The 4,090-nt window shown below is 55.3% G+C and overlaps 1 protein-coding gene across 1 annotated transcript; it reads left to right on the forward strand.

The window, feature by feature from the left end:
• Positions 1 to 307: 307 nt before the first annotated feature.
• CIMAP1C (ciliary microtubule associated protein 1C) lies at positions 308 to 3,465 on the forward strand (the record flags this gene model as incomplete). The annotated part of the gene is made up of 4 exons (XM_082833910.1): positions 308 to 428; positions 1,248 to 1,358; positions 2,253 to 2,366; positions 2,984 to 3,465. 4 exons carry the CDS (start codon positions 308 to 310, stop codon positions 3,463 to 3,465), a joined length of 828 nt encoding a protein of 275 aa, XP_082690036.1.
• Positions 3,466 to 4,090: the final 625 nt, after the last annotated feature.

Consider the following 4,090-nt stretch of genomic DNA (forward strand, 5'->3'; position numbering starts at 1 on the left):
ATTTCTACGCTACAGTTCGGGCGCCACGGCAACTGGAAGAAATAAACAGTCTAAGTTCTGCAGTGATGTCATCCCCAGCTCCAGCCTGCCGAGCCCTGCAGCTGGCTGTACCCCAGACGGCCTCAGCTGCACAAGCAGGAGGACGGTCTTGCTTCCCAGCCTCCACACAGCCTCTGGCTTCAGGGAGAGAAAGTGGAAAGAGGGGCTTGGGCAGGGGCCCCTGGCACAGGCCCCACCCAGGCCCAGCTCCTTGCCCACTGCTTAGGGTCTCTCAGCAGCTGCTACTGCCCTCTGCTTGGCCCCAGACATGAAACTACCCAAGGGGGTCAGGAACCCTGTGTTCTATGGGCAGCAGCCAGAGAAGAAGGTGCAGGTGCCCTCAGGGCAGGAGATAAAGCAGACCCCTGTTGTCCTGGCAACACTTAAAGGTGAGACCTGGGCTTGGGCTCATTCGTCTCTCTGCAGAGCTGCTGAAGGTGTCCTAGCCTTCCAGTCCTGCCTCCTGCAAAGCCCTTGCAGACTCTCCTCAAAGCCACAGAAGATCAGCACTTCCAAGCTAAACTTTGCAGGCGGTATTAGCTGCTGGGAATTTTTTTGGGCGGGGGAGGGGGGAGGAGAGGTGGGAGGAAGGGGTTTGAAGTGAGACCAGTTTTGGAAAAAGGCTAGGGATTCTGTGTCATCTTTAGCCCAGCTCTAGCTTTCCTCACTTCCCTTGAATCTTACTCTCAACTGAAGGCAGACAAACTAATTCTTACTACATTGTTAATGACTGATGGTTGCTCTATGTGGGAGGTGGTTTAGTATGTGATTAAACGTTTAGGCTCTGTTGGCTGGTGTCTCAGAATTTTCACAATAATGGCTTGTGTGACTTTGGGTAAATTGATATTTCTATGCCTCAATTCTCTCATCCATAAGATGGGAAAAACAAGGGTATCTGTCTTACAGAATTGTCGAGAGGCTTAACTGAAATAACCCACAGAAAATGCTTAGCATAGTACTCGGCACAGAATAAGGTCTCAGTTACTTGTAACTATTACTTTTCTGATTATGCATTGCCTGTCCAAGGGAAATCACATTTTATCTGGGAACACTTTCCCCAAAGGAAGCACCTCAATGGTGGTCTTTGTCTCAGGGTGACATCAGTGAGAGCAAAGACCCCAGAGTTCTTAAGGCACCCTGTATTTGGGGCTTCCCCTGCCTCTGATCTGGTGGGCCCAGGCTGAGGGCCACTCTGTTGGTGCTCACAGGTCCAGGGCCTGCTAAATACCTCCGGCCATCCTGCACGGGCTACGTAGACCATGACGTCTCCATGTTCCAGGAACCAGCCTACACCCTGCACACCCTGCATTCGGAGAAGCGTGAGTGCCCACCACACCATCATCCCCGTGGGCGTAGGATTACTATTGTTGGATGTTTGGGGCTGTGGTGAGAGGTGAGGAGTCATGATCTGTAGCCAGAGGCCTGGGAACCCAGGCCTGTCCTGAGTGGGACATCCACGTGGCCTGCTGGGTCCACAAGGAAGCCAGCAGGGGTGCGAGGTGACCCATCCCTCTGAAGGCAACTCTGGGCATTTCCCAACTGGACCTCCTGAGGGAGCTTCGAAGGGACCTGTTGCATCCAGCTGGAAGGGTCTCCCTTCTGTGTGGTCTCTGGCTGGGGCCCTTCCACTCTGGCTGCCATGGGTTCAACTGCCATAGCCGCTGGGCAGGAATAGCTGGTGAGTGGAGGGAAAGTGGTGGTGGGGGGTGGCCTCAAAGTTTCCCAGGTGGCTTAGAACCCCCTGGAAGGTGGGGAGCAGAGGGCCATCGAAGAGCTGGGGATGATAGCCAAGGCCAGTGAGAGGAGAAGGTGGGCAGGGGCGTGTATCTAGGGGTCAGAGAGCTCGGCCCCTCCCAGAGGTGACACACCCTCCTCAGCAGGGGAACACCCTTTCCAGGGCTGGGTCCCTTCTTCATACTAACAGTAGCCACTATGCCTATTATTATCCCCTTGGCACCAATCCCCGGCGGGGTGGGGGCTGACCAAACTCCTGCGCAGCTGTTATTTTATCTGTTCCTCTGAACAAGTTCATGTGTTAAAAGCCCCATTTTACGGATGAGGAAATCAAGGCCCCCGAAACACTCAAGAGCCCGAGGAACTGGAAAGGAGCCTTCGATCTTTTTTGGGGGAGGGGGATCTTGCCTGGAGGCAGGCCAGACTCACCCTGGGGCGGCCTCTGGGGCTGACTGGGCCTTTCCTTGGCTGCCTTGCAGGGATCATGGACATATGCAACCCTGGGCCTTGCTATTTCTTGGATCCTAAAATAACTCGGTTTGGAATGTCCAGCTGCCCTCAGGTTCCCATGGCGGAGCGCATCTCTAACCTGCGTAAGATGGGCCGGGAGAGGGAGGTCGGGGTTGGGAGGTTGGAGGATGGGGGTCCATGCTTGGGACAGGAGCAGGGGCAAAGGGGTGATGACTCCCTTCGCCAGGTGTGTCTGCGGATTTTGGCCTCTGCCTGCAATGTCATATCAAGACACTGATGTCACAGTGTCTGTGTCACAGTACTTAATGTCTTGAGGCCAACCTTATGCATGTATGTTGCAGGGTGATGTTATGATAAAAACATCAAAGGGCTCATGTCTCGGTAGCAATATTGTCATGCTAATGAGGTCACGGACTGTAGTGATTTCAGGATGTTTTCTTGGTGCTGTCACAGGGACAATGACAGCCCAAGGGTGATGTTCTTATGATACGTGGGGTTTTTATATTATGAAAACAGTGTCACAATCCTGATATCAGGATGGCCGAAGTCCCTCCCCACCTCCATCCCTTAGTCCCACACAGGGGCGGTGATATTCCTGCCCTATGCTAAGGTGGTTATAGAGAAGTCATACCAGGCTAACCAAGACCTCAGCTCCTTCCCTAGACCCGTTAGTTGGACACCAGGAGATGTAGCCTGGCTCCTGCCCTGAGACCCCTCCCCTTCATTCATCCACTTTCAGGCCTGAGCCCCACCCTGGCCTCCTGCCATTACCACCTGGAGAAGACCCACCCGCCTGGGGAGCGCAGGGCTCCCAAGTACACCTTTGGTTACCGGTGCCCATACAGAGTGATGGACCCCAACCCGGGCCCCAACCGGTACCAGCTGCCACTCCTGCTGGGGCCCAACCTGCCCGCCAACAGAGCTGCTCCTTGCTACAGCCTGAGCCCCTTGCACAAGAACTGGTTCTACAAGGAGGATGTGGCAGGAGGCCCTGGACCTGCCATGCACGCCCGGCCTGAGCCGTCTGTCTACCAGAACCGCAGCCCCATGTACAGCATGGCCAGGCGCTTTGCCTACCCGCTGGACCACACACCTCGGCCCGGCCCCGGCTCCCATGACATCCAGCAGGTCACGGTGCACAAGTCCCGCACGCCTGCTTTCACCATGGGCATCAAGCACTCGCCCCACCTGTGCCCACTGGTTGTTGACATTCATGACTGAGGCCCCTCCTGGTGCACTCACCCCCACCCCCCGTCCCCAGAAGTTATGTTTCTATACCAAATCGAGCAACTTAGCAAGGTTTTATGTAGCAGAGATGATGCCTGCTGTGTCCAGCACATAGAAGGCATTAGATAAATATTTTCATTTATTCCTTCTTTTTGCAAACACTCACAGTGGCTTTCTTTGGGCCCTGATGAGGGGCTGGGGATACTGGCAGTGTAGTAGGAGTCCCTGTCTGGGGGATGTTCTGCTGTGGCTCACCAGGTGTCCTCCAAGGAGCCCTGGGCAGAGGCGCCGGGGAGCTGAGTTCTAGGCCTGCCTCTGCCACTAATGTGCCGTGTGGACTTGTGCAACTCCCTCACCTCTCTGGGCCTCCGTGAGGGGGGACGGTGGACCTGGAGGATGTCCAAGTTCCCTCCAGCTTCCGAACTGTTTGATTCTGATCCCTGACGGTGGTCAGCCCCCAAGAGAGGAGCAGGGCAAGTGGAGCAGGAGGGAGGAGCCATTCTGGCTGGGCTGGGGGGACAGGGCAGTTTTCCTGTGGGAGGAACCCAAGAGGACAAGCAGAGACAGTGTGTAGGAGGGAGGGTATTCTTGGTGGAGGTAAAGATGAGAGGGAAGGTGT

Source organism: Leucopleurus acutus (genome assembly GCF_964270905.1).
Source record: "Leucopleurus acutus genome assembly, chromosome: 1".
Lineage (NCBI taxonomy): Eukaryota > Metazoa > Chordata > Mammalia > Artiodactyla > Delphinidae > Leucopleurus > Leucopleurus acutus.